The sequence below is a fragment of the Delphinus delphis genome, chromosome 10, assembly GCF_949987515.2.
Source record: "Delphinus delphis chromosome 10, mDelDel1.2, whole genome shotgun sequence".
NCBI classification, from domain to species: Eukaryota; Metazoa; Chordata; class Mammalia; order Artiodactyla; family Delphinidae; genus Delphinus; species Delphinus delphis.
Window position 1 is genome coordinate 13,315,165 of NC_082692.2, and position 21,329 is coordinate 13,336,493.

Below are 21,329 nucleotides of genomic sequence, written 5' to 3' on the forward strand. Positions count from 1 at the left end.
CAACAGCTGGGGGGCGGCGGCGCAGGGCGCCCCAGGTGCGGCCGCGGCCAATCGCAGGCGTCCGGCCCGCCCCCTCCCCAGCCAGGCGCCGACCCCCGGCCAGCGGGGGAAGGGAGCAGAGAGGGGGAGAGCCGTCCTCGCCACTTGTCTTCCAGCTTCCGCGGCGGGAGGGACGGAACCCGAGCTGAAGCGCGCGGAGTCCCCCGCCCCGGGCTCCGCCGCCTCGCCCCCCGCCCGCCCACCTCCGCGCCCGGACGCTCTCACCGCCGACCCTCCCCGCGCCGCACCCGAGACACCTACCTAATTTCTAGGGAAGAAAAATCTACCTCTAAACGCACCCAGTTCTTCGCTTGAGGACCACCCTCCCTTTTCAGCTTTGGCCTCCCCGCCGGGTGAGTGGAAACCGTTTGCACATCCTACAGAACCGGAGCCTAACCCAGACGATCCGGAGAATTTGTACCGTGACCGGCAGGGGGGGCGGGAGGAGAGAGCGAAGTCAGGTCTCCGGGGCTGCTGGCGACTTCGGCAGCCGCGCGCCCCGCGCCCTCGGCCGACCCCGGCCGCTCGACCCCGCCTCGCCGCCGTCCTCGCCCCCGGGCTCGCCCGCAGCCCCCGGCGGCCGCGCAAGAGTGCGGGAGACGCGGAGCCGGAGGAGGAGGCGCAGCCGCTGCCCCAGCCGCAGCCGCAGCCGGAGCCGGAGCCCGAGCCGCGGGGCGGGCGCGAAGATGCACACGACCCAGAAGGACACGACGTACACCAAGATCTTCGTCGGGGGGCTGCCCTACCACACCACGGACGCCAGCCTGCGCAAGTACTTCGAGGTCTTCGGCGAGATCGAGGAGGCGGTGGTCATCACCGACCGGCAGACGGGCAAGTCCCGGGGCTATGGATTTGTAAGTTGCGCGGATGGGGATGGTGGTGGAGGGGGCGATAAAGATCTCGGCGGGGAAACAGAGGACCACGGGGGCGGGGAGGGACAGAGTGGCGCTTGGCCCGAGGGGTCGGAGTTGGGAGTGAGGGGCTCGGCGTGGCCGCGCGAGGACCCCAGCGGACGTGACCAGCGCTGCCTCTTCGCTCCCGGCTGAACTGAAAGTTTGCGCGCGGCGGAGCTGGGGAGGGAGGGCCGGCGCCTGCCTCGCGGGGTTCCGAGGGGACCGAGAGCGCTGCGGTGTCGGGGGACAGGCGGAGCAGGGGTGGAGGGAGAGAACTGTGATGACTGCCGGATTTGGGGGTGCGGAGGTCTGGGAGGGAGGGGCCGTAGCCCCTAAGAATTGCACTCCCGGGTTGGAAGCTGGTCGTTAAGCGCGCTGTTGCTTTGTAAAAATATGTGTGTCTTCCTGGCGTTCCGGCTGGGGCAGGGAGGGGACACCCCAGGAGGTCTGGGGCTTTTCTTCTTATGCCACCCCTCCCCACCCCTTTTTTAATTGCAAAGATGAGTTCTTTTAAAAGATGAACCTCTGGCTCTTTCTTTGCCGAAATGAAAGAGAGCATAGTAACCTTCCTGGAGATTTCAGCGAGCAAATTCATTTGCCGAGGAGCCGGGAGCCCCAGCGTAGGACAATAGCTATTGTCGCTGGGGAGTGTTTGCGGGGTTGGGAACACCGGCCGGATGTGAGGCTAGTCTTTCTTTAAAGCAAACAGTGCCTCTCAGGCCGGGTAGGGACCTGGGGAATGGTCGGCGGAGGGGGAATCTGGAGGAGTTCTAAGACAGAATTCAGGCTTCCAAATCTCTGCTAGGCCCTACTAGCACCCTTAGAACTTTGGGGGGTGAGAAGGCGGTGTTTCTTTCTTTCCTCCTTTCTGTTTTCTTCTTTCGTTTTGTTTTGTTTTGGATGGAGGATCAAGGGATAAGTTCCAGCCCCCCCCCAAAAAAGAAAGAAAGAAAAAGTTTAAGACCCCCCGCCCCTCAGTTTTATTAACAGGAATGACTTCTCCAGTGCGATTGTTGGTTTCTTCAGGGGTTGATTTAGAGCTTTGTGTGTATGTCTGTGTGTGTATGTTGCTAAGGTCACCATGGCTGACCGGGCTGCTGCCGAAAGAGCCTGCAAGGATCCCAACCCCATCATTGATGGCAGGAAGGCCAATGTGAATCTGGCATACTTGGGAGCAAAACCAAGGATCATGCAACCAGGTGAGCAATGTCCCTCGATGCCCCACCCCCAACTAGAGACCCCCCCCCTTCTGAATAGAATGAATCCCTGATTGGGAAGACACTAGTTCCCTGAGAATCTGTAGATGTTTAGTAAAGGTGAGCTGTGGCTGGTTATTCTACCAAGGCATTAAAGGTAGATGAGAGTTGTAAACACTCCTTTCCTGACTTGAAATGTACCTGTGGGCAAAAAATAGATCTTGGGGGTCAGTTCAGTTTGCACACACCCAGGCTTGAGCTTGACTCATCTGTTTCCTATATACAATCATAGTTCACTCTTCACTGTCTGGTTTTTAGCCACTTGTAGATCATTCACATGTGGATGCTATGGGCCAAATGTGTCAACTCCAACTGGTTATACTTCTTAGTGTTGTCTCTCCTTTTGCCACCCGTTGCCCTGTGTTCAGAGCGGGCAATTCAGCTGGAACACTGAGCCAAGAGAAGCATAGGGGTGGTGGTGCCTGGCTGGTAAATGTTCAAAATAAAGTCCCAGAATATATTAGTAATGAAAGAGGATGAAGAGATTTCATGCACTCCAGGACCCTTATGTCACAGATGAAGAAACTGATGCAGAGATGAGAAGGGGTTTACTCCAAAGTCACATAGCTATTAGTCACCAAAAGGGAGAGAATTTTGTTTATGTGAAAACATGACCTCTTGAATGGTTTACAACACTGCCCTGTGCACGAGCACAAATAATTGTGAATCGACTCTTGAACAAATGTCATCTTTTTCTTGGGCATGCAATTTTGAGTAAGTTGTGTACTCTTCATTCTTAAGTCTGTGCATCTGAAATTTTGGAAAGAGGTGGACACTTCAAACAGATTTACTAGGAAACTAGGTTGTCAAGAAAGGGAGTGCATGTGCAAATATTTGTGAGCATTGAAAAACATGTATTTGTCTAATACAGTGTGTGTGTGTGTGTGTGTGTGTGTGTGTGTGTCTGTGTACGCTATCCAGAAAAGAAAGAAGAGTTTGTTTTGTGAATTTTTAATACTATAATCTGTAAAATCCAGAACCTTACAAAGCATTGTCCAAAGCATTCCAGAATGTTCCAAATTAAAAAGGCTTTTTTATAGATCATGATTCAGAATTGTAGGAAGATTTGTGACATGTAACTTCATTATCGAGTCCTATTGTTCTTGGTTTCATTCCACAAGAACTTTCTCTATGTCTGATTTTCTAAGGTCGTATTCTGTGTCTGTCAACTAAACTTTGCAGATCATTTTTAGTTTCCACTTGTAGCCTATTAAAATTTTTATTTAGATCAACAACAACATTAGTAAAATGACTTTTAAAAATACGTATACTATTTTCTCTAAAGTATTAAAAGAATGATTACCTATTCTAAGTGAAAGGTGTGATTGCATTTTATGTGTAGAAGTAATAAATGCCTAACCATGCACAAATAGAGAATGTGGTATGTTTTATTGTTAGGTTTTGCCTTTGGTGTTCAACAGCTTCATCCAGCCCTTATACAAAGACCTTTTGGGTAAGTCAATTAATCAGGCCCTCCTAAGTTTCAATATGGATATCATTTGTTAACCTGCCTCTTTTTTATATCCAGATAAGACCATCATGTCACAGATTGTTCCCGGTTATACATATTTATATATGTTTGTGTATTTTGAATGCTGATAAAATAAATATTTTTAGATGAGTCAAGTTATCTGACCAAGTATGCAGCCTCCAAAACAGACACATTTGAGCTCATGATTAACAAAACAAAACAAAACAAAAATACCAGGTATGACTTGTGTACCAGACGATTGTGTCCCAACACCATTACTACTGTTCAACTTGACTCAATTGTATTTATCTCTTTCTAACCTGACAGGGCTCGTATACAGTTAAGCTAACTGATCAGAAGGATACGATGATAAGAGGTGGAATAGTTCTGTTTGGAATTAAACTCTGTAACCAGTAGACTCAGACACACAAGCTCAGATGGTGATTAACGATGCATGGATGTTGCTGTTGTTGTTTTATTTTTCACAATAGTCAATAGACCTCCGTGTGCTTTATTTTATTTATTACAGTAATGAAGTGGTGTTGATAGCTAAACTGTGTGCTTTTTTACTTATGAAAAGAGCTGTAGTGAAAGTGTTTTCTTTTCCTCGGGGAAGGGGCTCTTTGTGTTTTTGGTTTTGGTGGTGGTGTTGACGGGTGTTGACTTTTGACTTTGCCATGGGAAGCAAAGGGCCTTTTTATTCCTTGCTTTTAAGCTGTAGCCTGTGACTTCCATTTAACCATATTTTTGTAGTGAGTGCTAAATGGTGTGATTTCCCTCTGTAAGAATACAGATTCATCGCTTGCATGTCCTAAGTTTCTGTTTTACTGGGGTGTTTTTCTGGGAATGGGGTTCTTTCTTTGGCAATGTATATCCACTTCTAGGCCTTCTAATGTAAAGGTTCAACAACTCTCATCAGATTTCATTAACACTGGCCAGGTTTTTGAGTAGAGTAGCACTGACTTTCACCTTCAGACCTGACTCAGGTGAACAGCCTACTTATATTTGTGTTCTGTGGGTTCTGTGATTACCAGCTTTCCTCATCCAAGCTCCCCCAGTTCCCTTCCATTCAGACACGGTATGGGTGGGAGATCCCCACCTACCTCAATTTATTCCAAACACCTAGGGTCTGATTTGGCTGTTTTCTACCTGATCAACATGGTTGTAACTCTAATGCCAGAGATTTACACTCTCTTTTTAAATATTCTAACTGTTTAGAAGTGTTTCATCCTCGACAATAGTTTCTTCTCTAGCTTAGCACCTGAACATCTACATGTGTAACCTGGAAGGTTGGATTCTACCTACAAAGACAGATGTCTACCTTATGTGTCTCCAAGAATAGATCCAAAAAAGTAATAATAAATTGACTCGGAAGAGTCAAGTTATACTTTCCACGAATACCTTCTTTATAACCTTCCCTTTACCATATCGAGAGCTCACTTACTGACAACCCTTACTTTTTTTGAAGCCGTAGAAGAGTCTTCTGTCCAATATGATTAGAAAGGGCCTTCGTATACCCATAACGATTTATCAGTGCCACATCCAAACCATTCCAGATACTGATGATAAACAGTGGGCTGATGGGTCCAACTACTTCTGTGGATCCCCCTCTCATTGGTCTAGACTATGTTTAAGGTAGAATCGGGGACGAGAACATACATCTTAAGAAGTGATGGTGAACTTAGTCATGATCTCACATGCATAATCTTGAGACAGTTGTTAATACAGCTAAACTGATCAACCGGTATTAGCATATGAGTAGTTCTCTCTGTGCCAGTGGATGGTACAAAATAAGGCGATGGCACTTTAGTTGGGGAAGCCAAACTAACACAAACGAATCAGGACCTACTAATTGCTAAATTACTTGGTATTATTTTAAGTATAAAAGGAATTCAGAAGAGCAAGAAAATAGGTGAGTTGGAGGAGTTGGACAAGGCTTTGTGAGGACTGGAGCTAGACTTGGACCAGTGGGTAGGTCCTGGACAGGTAAAAGGAAGAAGGGACACGTCTAAAGGGTGTAAGATGAGGGGAGGCTCAGCAAAGGCAAAGAGGAGAAAAGACTCAGTGCGTGGAGAAACCAGACTCTTATGGAGGGTCTTGAGAGCTAGAGTAGAAATTTGGACAGGCTGTGGTAGTCCTTATAGATCCTTGAGAAAGAAAGTAGCACAAGGGCAATAACAACCAGAATAAGATGTGTCATATGGAAATTTTAAATGAAGCATATTTTGATAGTAACCTTTGGTTTTTCATCCCTTCTAATATTAGCTGTCTTTATAAAGGATGGTGATTATTACTGTTTGCGTAAATTGTTTGAACTTGATTAGAAATAGATAGCATTCCAAATAGACCAAGCAAGCCTTCTCTTTCTTTTTTAAGGGATTCTTAACACTGCTCTAATTCCCGGAGTCTGTACCTAACAAATCACACCTGGTCATCCTAAATTCTATTTGATGCCACACGTTCTTATTTTTAGGCCTGGAAAGAAGCCTGAGAATTTTTAATCTTACTTGACTTGTTTGAAATTCTAGGAACTATTTTTTTATATGGTCTTTAAATGGCCCCCAGGTTACTCTGGGCCTTTAAAGAGAAAAACCTTGGCCTGAAGGAATTTCTGATGTAACACAGTGGGCAGATGTACAGAAATTTGTGGATTTGCTAAACAATATCTTATAAATATTTTATATTTGAAAGAATCATTTTCTTATTGAAACGTTGGAGAGGAGAGCCTATGGATCTTGAGTAGAAAATTCTGGGCTAGTTTAGATCAGGTTGAAATACACTTAAATATTTACTTAGTAAATATTTAGCACTTAGCACTTAGTACTTGGTACTTAGCACTTAGTACTCCTTTAAGTGCTACGTTTAAAGGAGTACTCCTTCAAGTGCTAACCTTAGCACTTAGTACTCCTTTAAGTGCTAAGTTTTACTCTAGTTGTGTTAACGCATAATAAGTATTATACTGTCCACTACGTGGAGCAGAAGGGACAGTAATTAACATTAACTGAACACCTGCTACTTGCCTGGTACTGATAAGGGATTTACATAAATTATATAATTTAATTATCACAGTAATTATTTGATGAAGGCACTGTTAATGTCCTTTCCATGGGTGAAAAACTGAGATGCAGAGAGGTTAATTAACTTCCCTCAGGGACTACTAAGTGATAGAGTCTGGTTCTAGGTTCCGAATCATGGCCTCCAAAGCCATGTTCTTTCCTCTGTGTCAAGCTGTAGTCTGAAAGACACAACCTGGCTCTCTCTTATAATCTAGTAAGAAAACTGAGAAGCGCCCAGAAGGGCTGTCTATATGGCTTCAGATAAGGCAGAGAGACATCAGGTTGGTGGGATCCAGGAAGTCTTCATGAAAGAGGTAGAAGTTGACCTAGATTTTAAACTATGATGGAGGATAGGGAACTCTTGCAATGAATATATTCCTCACTGTAGGCTCTTCACATTGATAATTTTATTTAATGCACAGCAATTCAGGGTTGGAAATACTAGGATTGGAAATATTAGGTTCATTTCACTTATGAGAAATACATGAGACTAAAAAGGTGAAGCAAATTCCTGAAGGCTTTACACGTGGTGAGTGGTAGAGCTGGGGTAGATAGGATTGCGATTTCAACAGGTAGAGATGGAGTGAGGATTGGCATCCCTGACAGAGGGATGTCGCGAGCGAAGGTGAAGCTCTAGGTGTGTATGGTATGTCCAGGAAACATTGAGGAGCCCAGCTGACCTGGGTTCAAGGAAAGGTGAGAAGAAATACTGGAAAAAGTATTTTGGAGCCAGAAGTATAAAAGGCCTGGCATGCCAAAGTTTAAGAAGTTTGCACTTAGTTTGGTAGGATGTTAGGGACCTAGGTTACTTTAAACAAGTGAATGAGATGCAGCCTGTGTCAGCAGTTTATGTGATAGGTTGAAAGAGGAAACCCTTTAGGATGTCAAAAGTCACAGAGAGATGCCAGAGGGACCTGAAGAGATAGGAAGAAAAGGAAAACATAGTAAATTTTCTTTGAAAGTTGTCCGAAGTGTCGGCTTTGCTCTGGTGCTTTTATTTCTGCTAGGCATTTACATTCTGTGATTCACTGAGGGAAAGGATGTTGGTAGCTCTCTAGCAGGAGGGAGATTCCCAAATTGCCTTAATGGGCTCCGCAGGCTATTAAAAGAGCTCCTAATACAGGAATTGTTTCAGAAGTGCCGCCTCACCCTTTAGTCCGATTCTGCCTGCCTTCTGAACTATTTTAGTCTCTCCGTGGTCTTCTGGATTCTCCTTTCCCTAAGCCTTAAAAAGTCTAGGGTTTCATTTGCCTGCTAGATAGCTTCCTAACCCTTGCCAGACTTCATGTAGGTTTCTGATAGTCTAAGGAACTTTATACTCATTGGTTGGCATTTTCAAGTGAAAACTATTAATGTAAAATAAACGCAGAGACAAGAGTCCTGTAAGCAACGCTGCCTATGTATCATTTAAAGCATTCTTCATACACACACACACACACACACACACACTTTTATCCTGCCTTTTTGTAGGCTAAACTTATTTTCAGTTACCACCTTTATTTAGAGATACAAGCCTAGCAGCTGTCGTGTTGTCTTTGGAACTTTGGGAGCACAGGGGTTAATGTTTCAGTATCAGTGAGATTCATACTGGCTGGCCTTTGGAGCTGATAGATGTTTTACTTTGGCCTTATAAAGACATTTTACCCGCTGGAAACCCTTGTCGCATGACAGGATCAAAAATAGCCCGGCTGCAGCCCCTGCTGTCCATCACCACATGTAAACTGGCATGAGTAAGGCTTTCTTATCCGTGTCTGCACATCGTGGACACGGCGGCCTCCAGGGACGGTGTTTCATAAAGCCACACCTGTCGCTCTGAACGAGCCAGTCACCTGACCTGCAGAGAAGTTCTGAGTGTGTGCATGACCACGAGTCTGGTTTCTGACAAGCAATTAAGAACATCTCTAAGTGTCCTCAGAAACACTTGATGACGTCGTTTCTCCTGGCACTGGGAAAGATCTACAAGTCTAGTAAAATTGAGTGTATTTTTATCATTGGGGTCAAAGTTCACTACCCTCTGTGATAAATTCATCTTTTCCATGGATGTTGGTTAATGAGTGCTTTCAGTAAAACTCTGAAAAGGCAAAGCAAAATTTATGTTTTCATAATCTAAATATGAAGTTTTCTGTTTTGAGTTCTTTAAAATTCAAAGATTGTTACTTGTGCTTGTACTTCTTGTAAGCTGCTTTTGGCAACAACCAGATGGCATTATGGTGTCATATTTTTAGAAATACAGGGGGTTTTGATGGAGATTATTCTAAAGAAGGATGAAAATAAATCAGATATTCACAGTAGCGTTTTAACTGGGCAGTTATGAATCGCAAGAGTGAGAACTGAGATGCATGGGTTTTTTAAAATACCTCTTGTGATTTCTTTTTTTTTTTTTTAACAAAATTAACTTTTAAGTGAGGCCATTGGAGTGTGTCTTGTATGTGACCTCTGAATGTATCATTTTAGAAGGTACTCAATTTTGTTTCACTTTCTAGAACTTTTGCAGGATAATACACCATAATAGAATTGATTTGTATAAAATATCTACCAGTAAGGAAGATTTAAAACAGATATGCTAATAAGTCTATTTCTGTTGAGTTAGAGGATAAAACAAGACTTAGTAGATGCTCAAAAAAAAAAAAAGTTTCCTTACTCTTATTATGTAATCCTTTTAAGTTGATATTAATTTTAGAAATATTTAGTTGTGTTTCCCTGACCCTACCTTTTCCCTCAACCTCATCATTTCCCCAAAACCCCTTCTGTCTGTCTTGCATAGAGATAAACAAGCTGGCTGACCTTCAGTTGCCTGATAGTCAAACAGGTTTGATTGACCCTTGTGTCTTTACGAATTTAATGGAGAAAAAGAAAGAAAGAAAGACCAAAAGCGTGCTGCACATCTCTTTGGGAATCACTGCCATGAATGTTAATAGCATTTCTGTAGCTTCCCACAACAGCCTCTTGTGATAGAGTGAGCTGCACTACAGTTCGTTTGAGAAGTGTGATTCTGCTGTGTTTACCACACTTGTGATCTTTTAAACTCCTTTTTTATTTTGGCGCCTGCTTCTCTTTTCATTATTATTATCTTTAATAAGGGTGACTGAGGTTGCAGAGAGATTAATGTGTGCTGAGTCTGCATAGCAATTTCCAGTAGGGTTGCCATGATAATAAACACACGGCTTTTGTTGAAATTTACTGTAGTTTTTGAGAAACCGGCCATCACCCTTATGGAATTGACCGATCACAGATTCCCTTTGGATTCCTGGTTTCACGGTTAAGAATTTTTCTATTGTCTAAACCGTTTTTGTTGAACGAACTCACCACAAAATTTTCTCAAGTCTTAACTCAATTCAGCATTTATTAAATACCTCCTCTGTGCGAGGCCCTCCTGAAACTTGATTTATTTTTCCAAACTTTGGCTCCATGCCATTTCTTGGTTCCAAAATGATCCTGAATCAAAATTCTGGCAGGGAGGGTATCCTATTTTCGTTGTTGAATTCCTTCTGGGGCACTCCATGATTTGGGCTCCCGCCAGAGTACTTTCACAGGTGACTGGCAAGTCGATATTGTGGCAACCCTATGCTCATAATAACCACTAAATTTGAGTTTGGTCTGATCTCGGAAGAAGCCATGCTCCAGGCAGGAGGCAACTCCTGCCTGACTCTGTTTTCCGTTTCTCGACAGGATACCTGCCCACTATGTCTATCCGCAGGCTTTTGTGCAGCCTGGAGTGGTCATCCCGCACGTCCAGCCGACCGCAGCGGCCGCCTCCACCGCACCTTACATTGACTACACGGGAGCCGCGTACGCACAGTACTCGGCGGCCGCCGCAGCCGCCGCCGCCGCCGCCGCCTACGACCAGTACCCGTACGCAGCCTCCCCGGCTGCCGCTGGCTACGTCACGGCCGGGGGCTACGGCTACGCGGTGCAGCAGCCAATCACCGCCGCCGCACCTGGGACCGCGGCCGCCGCCGCCGCCGCAGCTGCCGCCGCCGCTGCCTTTGGCCAGTATCAGCCTCAGCAGCTGCAAACAGATCGGATGCAATAGGCCAGAACCTGATCAAAGTCGAATTGTTTCCTCTTTCCCTCCCGATTTCCCAATTTTCAGTAGCTAATAAGAGTTAACATTGACTTAACAGCTTTAAAAAAAAAAAAAAAAGCTATGCTATTGTGAAGCAGAATTATGATGATTATTTTTTTTAATACTCCAGTAGTAGTTCTAGACGTGAAAGAGATGAGAATGAGGAGGGGAGTGGGCGCAGTTTTGGAAGTCAATCCCAAAGAGCCTGAGTAAGTAAAAGGCCGCGACGAAACGGTGGCAGGAGGAACAATGGAACTTCACTTTTATAACGGGATTTTTACTTTTGCTCTTTTTATAGTATCAGGGAAGCAAACTGCCTTTTACCAGTTAGAAAATGCTATTTGAATCCAGTTGAACCAGGGAATACAGAGTGAGCAATATGTAGCTTGAATTACATTTAAAAGCAGATTTTTTTTAAAAAATGGTGAAAGCACTGATTGTCAATTTTAGCAGTCACTATGGCCTAGAGAACTTTTTCAAGAAGGTAATGTTCTTACTCTCAAAAATGGGCATCGAACAATCAGTCTAGGAGCATGGCAGTGGGTGAAATGGTGGACAGGCACCAAAGCTATTTTCTCATCTACCCAGTGGATGAGTGGGACTGTGAAACAAGTGATGTGGAATGAATGGGTGCAACAGCTGTACAGACAATCAATAACACACACAGTTCTGGAAAGAACACATCACTTGTGCTTGTTTGATGAGCTTGTCACATTCTAATCCCTCTCCCCATCCTGTTTCAATTTTGGGAAACTTGTATCTGCTGGTGTCAGCAATTCTGATTCTGAAATAGGATCAGGCTTTTACTACAACAGCCTTCTCTTTCTATTTATTGTGTCGACTCGTGGCTTACGATTAAAGGCGGGCAAAGTTTGCAGACTCTAAACCCTTAAGAACTGTCTTAAGGACATTTATTTTTTTCCCTTTTTAAATAATTTTACACTTTTTAGTATCTATTTCAGAGTCATATTTAAAACTATTTATTAGTGAATACAGTACATGAGACAACAAGGTTACTGAGATTACAATTCTTCAACAATTAATGATAATGTGGTTTATACTGTGCCTTAATAGTAATGCTATTTAAGATATTTATTTTTAAGTTTTACTATGCTGCACTCTAAAGAAAGGAACTTTAGATGTGACACTGTAAAATTATGTATTCATCTCATGGCATAAATTATTTAGTAGGTCTAGATGTAGCATATTAAATATTAACCTATTCAACTAAAGATGTTGACTTGGATTTATTTAAATTCATATGTGCACTGTATAAGAGAGTACTCTTACATTAACACATTTTAGTTTATTTTAGTTTTTAGGGTTTTTTTTTTTTTAATTTTTAACAGGACCTATTGCTAGTTTCATGCTTCCTTCTCTGATTTTTGCTCGTGTAGCTCTCATTTATTGGTACTTCATTAGTTTAACACTCTTCTTATGTAGTTTATGTAGTTTTTAAATGCTGCTTTACATTTTTCTTCTGAAACTGCAATACTTGCAATTTTTATTCTTAAAGTAAATTGAATACTATTTTACACTGTATTGGATTTTTATACTTGAACAATTTCATACAAGGGAAGACAGGTTAGCATTTTTATGGACTTTCTCCATTATCACTGGATTTACTTTAAGTATTCCCATACTAGACAGTGTTATGTAATGTAGACATGACTCTCCTGTGCAAATTATTTATTCATTGTGTATATTGCTTTATAACATTTCAGATCTTCTAATCTATTCACTTGTATTAAATATAATTTTTAAAAACTTTTGTTGCATTGGTTGTTTCTAATTTTGTTGTAAAAGTGGAATGATTTCTCCCTTTAACTAGAATTAATGGCTGTGATTTACAGGTAACATTTTCAGTGAGCAGAAAGCTTCCCAGATGCCCTGCTTTTATACCTTTTAAGTAAATTTCATTAACTCAGTATCTGCGTTACATTTAGCAAATGATATAGGTCCTCCCCCAATAGTGAACCCTAAAGGACGATTCATGGCAGTGATACTTGGTTATGTGAAGGTTGCTTGGAAGGAGTGGGCTGTAGACGGGAACAGTCAACTCGAAGCTGGGGTAGCACAGTGATGCTGGGATCAGGTAAACTGAGGTTTGATGCTAGCCTGTACCAGGTACTAGCAATGTGAATGGAACACGTTGCTTTTTGTAGTTCACTTTTGGGGTGAGGTTTTTATTGATTTCTCGTCTATCATGTTGGACGGTACTACCTATCTTACATGGTTATTTAAGTATTAAAGTATATCAACTACTTGGCACAGTCAAATATATTACTATTTATCTAGATAAATGATTACTGGTAGCACTTGTTGTAATGCCCTATAGTGAAAGCTAACCAAAGAGGAAGTCACCTCTTGGAATGTTTCTATTTTTTAATTTTTGTCCACAGTGATGTGGCCATATCTAATAATGTGTGTCTTAGAACATCAAATGAATGACTGTCATATTGTCTTAAAGTATACATGTTATGTTAATTATGGAATGGATTGTCTGTTGGTCCCTTGGTCTTAATATTTCCCAAATGCATGATACGATATCTTTTATTGAATTCCATTAGTTTTCAAAAATTATAAGCAGCAGAAAGTTATAATAACAGATTCCATCATGCTTTCTATTTTTGTTTATTTGTTTGTTTGTTTTTGGCCACACGGCATGTGGGATCTTAGTTCCCTGACCAGGGATGGAACTGGTGTCCGCTGCATTGGAAGCACGGAATCAAAACTGCTGGACCACCAGGGAGGTCCCAGACTTTGTACTTGATGATAACTATCATCCTATTTAGAGCCATCATCATCTCCAACCTTAACTGCCTTTAATTTTCCAAAGAAAATAGATACCACCATATCCCTGGGGAGAGACTTTATTGCACCCCAAGGTATTATCTTGGATCAATAAAATAATTTTCTAAGTTACTTAATTCAGCCAATGCATCAATGATTATTTCAAAAGACAAGTTCAACATTTAATGTTTCAGATTTACAAAAGGTCACTTTTGTCCTCTGTAAGTCATGTATTGATTGCTGAGCTTTAAAATGAAACATTATTTGATTTATCAATTAAAAATAGGTTCTGGGAAAAGCTTGTCAGAAATAGCCATACTCAGGGGAGTCAAAAGTCCATGGATCCCTGACTATACCTTTCTTGGAGGTATTTACTGATCAATATTAGCAGTTATAGAGAGGGCGAGATTTTGACTTTATAATGCTAAAGCATGTATTTTTAAAATAAATAAAAGTTCTTAATTTCTAATGAAGAGGGGAGAGTACCCATGACACAATGTCTACCTTGGTCAGGAGGTTAGTTGTATTTGTAGAGTCGGAGAAGGCAATGGTCTGAGATCCAAATTGCTGGCCAAGTCCTGGTTTCTTTACTTACGAGCAGGGTGATCTTGAACCCTTCTGTCCTGGTAACGTGTAAGCTGATAGTACTCAACATAGTTGATTTGTTTACCTGTGATCAAATGAGTTAACTGATATGAGAACATTTTAGAAATTCTGAACTATTAGGCAGATGGAAATTATACTGTGGGAATATATACAATATGAATTTGGAAATTGACCTCAGCAGTCGTCTGGTATGAAATGATCCTCCCAAAAGAGGACAAAAGTATCTCACGATGTTACCTTCGTTCTGTCCCAACCAAGTCAGAGCTAAACTTGCTGTACAGCAAGAGCAGCACAAAAATCACATTGAAAGATGGAGAGATTGCTCAGGGGAAGGAAGGGGAGAGGAGAAGATTATGGAATATATTTCTCTCACAGGGGAACTATATTTAGCTCCTTCCTCACTCCTGTCAAATATTGTTCTTCTTAATTCCCTCTGAGGCTTGAAAGTGTTCATTAAGATGACAGCCTGAAGTTTGCAGGGGCAGAGGTACAGAGGAACCAAAAAATAAATAAATGCATTTTCATGCTTACTTTTGTCCTCTCTTTTCCTTCAAGAGTTCCAGGCTGTTTCCATGGAAATTCTTACTTTGTTTTGCTTAAGCACTTCATACAGAAGAGGTTTCATTTTGGATATTTGTTCTGAGTTGAATTTTAGAAGTTCAGTAATGATTTTAGCTAAGTCATTTACATTCCAGACTTTGAAATCTCAATCGTAAATCAAAATGAGAAGGATATCAGACAATACATGCATGTATAAGCACTTTAGAAATTTTAGATAAGAAAAAGGATTTTTAGCTTTGATATCATAAATTAGTTCTGTCTCAAAATTGCACAGCATTTGGTCATTCTTGACCAACTTATTCAGAAAGTACCCTTCTTTCCAGTCACTTGTCTCCCAGAAGATGAATGCAATTATTTTTTAAATTCAAGTTGCTACCACTAAACTATCAATATAGTTTAAGTGAGTTGGAGACTGTGCATTGTCTTCCATTTTTCCACACTTAGAGGTCATTCTGATTACATCATAACAGGGATTGAGTAGCAATCATTATTTCTTTTCATTTAAAAGTTCAGATAATGTGTTCCTAAAAGGACAGATATCTCAGACTGACTTCCAAAATGAGCGTGAAATACAAAAACATAGTTTTGCCAAGTAGAAAGTTGTGGTTTAGCTCTATTTTTAAACTATGTTCATCTGACAGTCCCAACCAGGTATGAACTTGTTTACTTTCTGAATACTCTGACTCTTAGCTGTGCCACCTGTGCCGTAGGTGCCTCAGGTGAGGCGAAGGAGATAGAGAAGATGCCTTTGGAGAGTCTTAGAGTACGCGCTTCCATCCTGCATTTGCTTATGTACATTTTGAAATTTGAGAAAAGAGTGATGTGCAAAGGAAGTAGAAGAAAATAATGAAGAAAAGAAACAAGCTTCCCTGAAAAACAAGTGAAAGGGGAGGAGATGAAGGAGTGGGGGTCACGTGGGCTGGATCGCACGAGGTGAGGACTTGCCACTAAGGGGGCTGCTGTGGGCAAGAGCCGGAGAGGGGCTGGCTGGGTGGCAGGAGACTTCATCTGGGGGTGAGAGGGTGGGGGGTCATTTAAAGGACACGAATTAGATATCTAGTTTTCTAGTTAAATAAAAGACAGGACAACAGCTGAATTTTTGAACTATGCTTGCAAGGTTTTGATGTTTAAGAAAAAGGAGTATATTTTTTGTAACTGAAAGCTGGTAGAAACAGACAATTATGGTGCCTTTGGTAGGATCAGATAGAGCTTCATCAGGACCCTTGGGCCTCCAGGGATAAGGAACAGTGGAATTCTTTGATCTATCCTCACTTTCCATTTTAACAGACAAGCGAGTCAGAAAAGAGAGGAGGAAGATTAAAGAAAATGTACTTACCTTGCTAACCAGTATACTTTCCTTCTACGTATGAAAAGGTCATTTGTGGCTGAGAAAGGTGAGCTCTTCGCATCGGTGTTTGCACGTGCTTTGCTGCTTCTGCCTCGATGCGATGCTGGTCACTCCCGTTGATGGGCCTTTGGAGAAATAACAAAGTTTGCCAAGGGATGCGAGGGAAGTGGCCTGCACCACTAACCACACACCGCGTACCAGTGCGTGTACGTAATCCTCATTAAACGTAAGGTAAGCAGTGGTATCCCCATTGAGCAGTAAGCAGCCTGCCCAAAGCCACAAATTCAGCATGGTGCAGAACCGGGATTTCAGGTTGGGGTGGCCTGGAAACACATCCTCTGTACCCTCCACCTCAACACACTGCTTCCTGACCCTGTTCTTTCTAGTGAACCCTATGCGCTTCCCCTGGGTTCCTTAGCACCTGTCCTCAATCTCCTGTGACATATGAGCAAGTGACCACTGAATTAGTGGAGGCAAAATTCCTGCACGTAGGTATGAATTCTGAGAAGAATGGGGGTAGAAGATTCCAGGGGGCTGAGGAAGCTTTCAGCATTGCTCTGAACATGTTTGATTCATTCCCAATTACAACCGAATCCACTCTTTTGACCTTTAGCCTGACATCTAACTGTACTTTCTGTACCTGCTTATCAGTGGGGAACCATATTAAAAAATTTAATGCCGATTTTCTGCACTATTGCTACTTCATCAATAATATTTTTAAAACACTCCACATAGAGAACAAACTAGTGGTTATTACTGATGGGGAGAGGGGAAGGGGGAGGGGCAACATAAGAATAATCGTTTAAGAGGTACCAACTACTATGTATAAAATAAATAAGCTACAGGATATATTGCCCAGCACAGGAAATACAGCCAATATTTTACAGTAAATCTTTTAAAATTGTGAAACACTGTGTTATACAGGTGAAACATATAATATTGCAATCAACTATACCTCAATTTAATTAATTAATTAATTAAATAAAAACACTCCATATGCTTCTCATTGATCGTGATCAGCAACGTGCTTGGCATAAACCAATGCCCAATGGAAACGTAATACACTGGGAGAGTGGAACTGGCCAAGTGGGAAGCTGAAGCAAGTGAGAATTCAGAGGGGGATTTTAAGTACAAAATCTTACCTCACGACAGCCTCTTCAATAAGTGGTGCTGAGAAGACTGGACAGCAACATGTAAAAGAATGAAATTAGAACACTCCCTAACACCATACACAAAAATAAACTAAAAATGGATTGAAGACCTAAATGTCAGGCCAGACACTATCAAACTCTTAGAGGAAAACATAGGCAGAACACTCTATGACATAAATCACAGCAAGATCCTTTTTGACCCACCTCCTAGAGAAATGAAAATAAAAATAAACAAATGGGACTTAGTGAAACTTAAAAGCTTTTGCACAGCAAAGGAAACCATAAATGACGAAAAGACGACCCTCAGAATGGGAGAAAATATTTCCAAATGAAGCAACTAACAAAGGATTAATCTCCAAAATTTACAAGCAGCTCGTGCAGCTCAATATCAAAAAAACAACCCAATCCGAAAATGGGCAGAAGACCTAAATAGACATTTCTCCAAAGAAGATATACAGATTGCCAACAAACACATGAAAGGACGCTCAACATCACTAATCATTAAAGAAATACAAGTCAAAGCTGCAATGAGTTATCACCTCACACCAGTCAGAATGGCCATCATCAAAACACCTACAAACAATAAATGCTGGAGAGGATATGGAGAAAAGGGAACCTTCTTGCACTGTTGGTGGGAATGTAAATTGATACAGCCACTATGGAGAACAGTATGGAAGTTCCTTGAAAAACTAAAACTAGAACTACCATATGACCCAGCAATCCCACTACTGGGCATATACCCTGAGAAAACCATAATTCAAAAAGAGTCATGTACCACAGTGTTCATTGCAGCTCTATTTACAATAGCCAGGACATGGAAGCAACCTAAGTGTCCATCAACAGATGAATGGATAAAGAAGATGTGACACACATATACAATGGAATATTACTCAGCCATAAAAAGAAACGAAATTGAGTTATTTGTAGTGAGGTGGATGGACCCAGAGTCTGTCATACAGAGTGAAGTAAGTCAGAAAGAGAAAAACGAATACCATATGCTAACACATACATGTGGAACCTAAAAAAAAAAAAAGGTGAACCTAGAGGCAGGACAGGAATAAAGATGCAGATGTAGAGAATGGACTTGAGGACATGGGGAGGGGGAAGGATAAGCTGGGAGGAAGTGAGACAGTGGCATGGACATATATACACTACCAAATGTAAAATAGATAGCTAGTGGGAAGCAGCCGCATAGCACAGGGAGATCAGCTCGGTGCTTTGTGACCACCTAGCGGGGTAGGATAGGGAGGGTGGACGGAAGACACAAGAGGGAAGGGATATGGGGATATATGTATACGTATAGCTTTGATTCACTTTGTTATAAAGCAGAAACTAACACACACACATACACACACACACACACACACACACACACACAATCTTACCTCACAGATCCTTTGATTGGTGCTTTCCCTGCAGCCCCTGTGTCACTTTCAAAGAGTCATTCTGTGTCAGAAAAGAAATACTGATAGATCTGTATCAGAAAAGGAATACTGATAATAGTCAACATCAAACTGAACACTTTTCTGTTTATTACCATTGTACACTTCTTTACTTTAAATGTCTAGATTTTTGGCTACCGTTTACTGGGCATCCACTTATGCCAGACACTGCATACATTATTTTTTTCTTTTCTTTTTTTAATTGAAGTATAGTTGCCATACAATATTATATGTTACACATGTACAATATAATGATTCACAATTTTTAAAGGTTTTACTCCATTTATAGCTATTATAAAATATTGGCATTATTCCCCATGTTGTACAATAAACCCTTGTATCGATTTTATACAGAATAGTTTGTACCTCTTACTCTCCTACCCCTATCTTGCCTTTCCCCTCTTCCCTCTCCCCACTGGTACCCACTAGTTTGTTCTCTTATCTATGTGTCTGCTTCTTTTCTGTTTTACTCACTAGTTTGTTGTATTTTTTTTAGATCCCAGGTATAAGTGATATCACACAGTATTTGTCTTTCGCCGATTTATTTCACTTAGCATAATGCCCTCCAAGTCCATCCATGTTGGCATTATTTCATTCTTTTTTATGGCTGAGTAGCATTCCATTGTATATATATATCATCTTCTTTATCCATTCCCCTGTTGATGGCCACTTAGGTTGCTTCCATATCTTGGCAATCGTAAGTAACTGCATACATTATCTTAAATCCTCACAGCCTCACTATAGACTTGGCATTATTATCTTCACTTGACGTGGAGGCTAATGTAGTTTGCCTAAAGTCATAACTGAAGGTGGTAGAACTGTAAGTTGAAACCCAGGTCTGGATGATGCCAAAGACTAACTGCCACTGGATTATTTTAGCAGTCTCTTTCTGTGTCACTAGGAATTGTCTCAGAAATTCTAAGGCAAGTTTAACAAACATGATTTCAATTCTATAGACCCTTCAAAAGCAAATTTAAGGACTCCAAGGCAAGTTATTTACATGATTAAAATGCTTAAAAATATATAAAGATATACAGAAAGATAGCATAGCACAAATGGCTCTGTGCTCATTTTCTGAATTTAATTTCTGTTGTCAACATTTATGTAGTCACAGTACTAAGGGTTATAATGACTATTTGGTCATCTTGACCTCTTTCCACTTATGCTGTTTTGGGAAAAGTGTTATACTGTGATTTATTATTGTAGTAAAATATAAAATTGAATGAGTATATGTCAAAGAGTGCCAAATAATTATAAACTTTTAATAATGCCAATCTTAATAATAATAACATGGGATTTAAATGTAGGGTATAGTTATTAAAGGTGTGTGATTCAAGTCATCTGCCATGAATGAGCTTGAGTAGGGAGCTTGACTGTCTCAATGCCAGTTAAGAAAAGATTAAGGAGGAAAGGAGAACTTGAAGAAGAAATAGCACGGGAGACAGGAGCCATAGCAGCTTGGGAAGGGCTGAATGGGAGGTACACACAGGGTCTTCACTTGGAGTCTAAGGAGTGAGACTGACCAGTGAAAGAAGTCCCTGTGCTTGCCCTTCAGGCACACATGTGGAATTGCTTTATGTCCTGGGCATACCGGGAATCTTGATAATTCACACTTTCATAACAGCTGCATTTCTTATCATCTTTGGCATATTTCTTCAGATTGCACAAAACTCTTATCTTGCAAACATTCTCGCTCTGGACTGCTGTCTCTTTCAGCTGCTTAGAAGCCGCGTCCCTTAAATCTCCCAGCTGTCTGTCTTACCTTTCAGCCCTTGCTTCCTTTATCTGATATTTTTTTAATCTTTCCCAGCTGCCACTTCTGGCACAGTAGTTGTCTCTCGGTTCTCTCAGAGTGAGACATTTCAGCATGCCGATGTGGGGAGGGAACGTAACCATTATAAAAATGCATTTGCAAACTTAGCCCTGAAATCTATGCAGAAAACAAATCATCTCAGCATTCCTACAACCTGTGCACTGCATGCATCAACTCATGCATTTCTGCAAGGATGAGGCACTTAAGAGGCTTGCACAGGAAATGCCAGAGAGAACCACAGGGCACTTAATTGTTCAAAACAAGAGATTTCTCCCCTTAGAAATGCACATTCTCTGCGGCAGCAGACTCACCAAGCTTATGTAACACCCTCTCGGTTGGATAAAATGTTTACTGGCATCCCCACTGTGTACAGAAAGGTAAATGCTACAAGCTGGTGACAAATTTCACTTCGTATTGGAAACTCTTTGGTTTCACTTGCCTATCACCAATACCTGTAGTTGATTCTAAGCTTTTGTAATCAATGTGATTGTCATGCCTCAGGGTAATTCTTTTGAGAGAATTTTAGTGGTTCCGTGGGGTTACCAGATTTTCTTAACATGATGGATTCTGAGTGATTAAGAGAAAAAATATAATTTTAGTTTGAGGGTCTTTTAAAATAAATTATGTAATAAGGGCTTGAGGACCTCTGAAAACTTTGGGGATGCCACACTGCTAGGCACAGCTAGGAGCGTCTGGCTCAGCAGCTGTCACTCATTTATTCCCACTCAAGGAATGCTCCAAAAGTAAGATGTCCTGGGTAATCCCCTGGTTCTCTGTGGGGTTGGCCAATATTACTCTCTTCTATATTAACCTCGGAAATTTGAACAAATCTGT

At 41.5% G+C, this 21,329-nt stretch overlaps 1 protein-coding gene across 1 annotated transcript; it reads left to right on the forward strand.

The window, feature by feature from the left end:
• Nucleotides 1-532: 532 nt before the first annotated feature.
• RBM24 (RNA binding motif protein 24) lies at nt 533-12,520 on the forward strand. Its single transcript, XM_060021582.1, has 4 exons — nt 533-893; nt 2,008-2,131; nt 3,587-3,641; nt 10,385-12,520. The coding sequence occupies exons 1-4, from the start codon at nt 726-728 to the stop codon at nt 10,746-10,748; spliced, it is 711 nt and encodes a 236-aa protein (XP_059877565.1). The 5' UTR covers nt 533-725; the 3' UTR covers nt 10,749-12,520.
• Nucleotides 12,521-21,329: the final 8,809 nt, after the last annotated feature.